Source organism: Aplysia californica, unplaced genomic scaffold (assembly GCF_000002075.1).
Source record: "Aplysia californica isolate F4 #8 unplaced genomic scaffold, AplCal3.0 scaffold00103, whole genome shotgun sequence".
NCBI classification, from domain to species: domain Eukaryota; kingdom Metazoa; phylum Mollusca; class Gastropoda; order Aplysiida; family Aplysiidae; genus Aplysia; species Aplysia californica.
This window is the reverse complement of record NW_004797373.1, coordinates 465,568-467,028: the sequence shown is the minus strand read 5'-3', so window position 1 is coordinate 467,028 and position 1,461 is coordinate 465,568. Positions and strand designations below refer to the sequence as shown.

The window sequence follows — 1,461 nt, the reverse complement described above, 5'->3', positions numbered from 1 at the left end:
TGTGTGTTAGTTATTTTCTTTGCATTTTTTTAAAACTATTTTTTTTTCTTCATGAAATGCCATAAAAGTGACTTCGATTCTACATTTTCGAATCCCTCTGAACTACAACAGTCGTAACCTGCAGTTTCCTATGGTCTCTGATGAGTCCGTCCAATCTATGAGATCGGTCCTGATCCACAGCACAGTTCCACAGAGTGGGGAAGACAAGAACGTCATATCTAGAAGGTATAAGGAATCAGATAAAACAGTATTAACTATTAGGATTCAGCATATCTTCTGACTAGATCATCATCGGTGTTGTTGTTGTTGGTTGTGGTGGTAGTGGTTATAGTGTTGTTGGTGTTGTTGTTGTTGTTGTTGTTGTTGTTGTTGTTGTTGTTGTTGTAGTTGTTGTTGTTGTTGTTGTTGTTGACGGTGGTGGCCGGTGGTGGAGGTAGTAGCAGTGTTGTTGTTGTTATTGTTGCTGTTGTTGATGTTGTTCTTGTTTTCTTGTTGTTGTTTTGGGTTTTTGTGGTTGTTGTTGTTGTTGTTGTTGTTGTTGTTGTTGTTGTTTTGATCCCCTCCCCATTCTTATATAATTGATTTGCTGGCTGTGCCTAGATGTTTTCGGCGCGGTTTTTTTTTTCAATTTGGGGGAGGGGGGATACTAAATCAACTTTAATCGCCGTAATATTTCACACACAATTTGTTTAGTTATTACATTGTCTTTTTTCCATTTACGGTATTAAAAATGATATATTTAATAGTCAGGGAGTTAATTGCAAATTGGAATAGGTCAGCAACAGGCACTAAAAAGTAGATTGGAAGAAAGACAAAGACTTGTTCACTTGTCCACCTTCGTTTACAAAGTGCTAAGTTAGTTTCCATTGTTGGTCAAACAAACGGCCTTTGCCCATGTAATAGTCTGTTTCTTATAAAGAAATAGCCACGGGTCACGTATAGAGTATAGTCTGTTCTCATTGGATGCGTGTTTACCGTATCAGAGACCTTATTAAAATTTAAGCAATACACATTTCCATCCCGATAGTGTAGAAGTACGCAACCGATTAGCTCGTGTTCAGAGATGAGTGAGATTCTGACACTCACATAATATAAATAAATATTCAAAACTTAATTAACTTGCTATAACAAGCCAGGGAATAAACTTACGACTTCTAAGAGTTAATAACTTTGTTTTGATTCGTATTCAGGGTCATATCTGACCCACCATGATAATTGGCTTGGTATAAAGTCAGTAAGTACATTGAGCCCCGACTTGAAACAGGGTTAAAGGGGTGTTTTTAAAATAGACCAGAAAATATAGTTCCGCTCTTATTAGAGTTAACATACGATGTGTACATTGAGTGGACACGTTACCACGTCTCCCTCTGCTATAGAGTTTTAAAAAATGGATAGATAGACAGACACAGAGGGCGGGAGAGAGAGAGAGAGAGAGAGAGAGAGAGAGAGAGAGAGAGAGGG

At 37.9% G+C, this 1,461-nt stretch overlaps 1 protein-coding gene across 1 annotated transcript in view; it reads right to left on the bottom strand.

Moving 5' to 3' along the window:
* The window catches only part of LOC106011394 (mannan endo-1,4-beta-mannosidase), a 23,277-nt gene that overhangs the window by 18,585 nt on the left and 3,231 nt on the right, over nucleotides 1–1,461 (bottom strand). Inside the window, exon 5 of the mRNA XM_035968988.1 lies at nucleotides 107–218. Within this exon, the coding sequence (XP_035824881.1) occupies nucleotides 107–218 (112 nt within the window). The remainder of the gene's footprint in view (nucleotides 1–106; nucleotides 219–1,461) is intronic.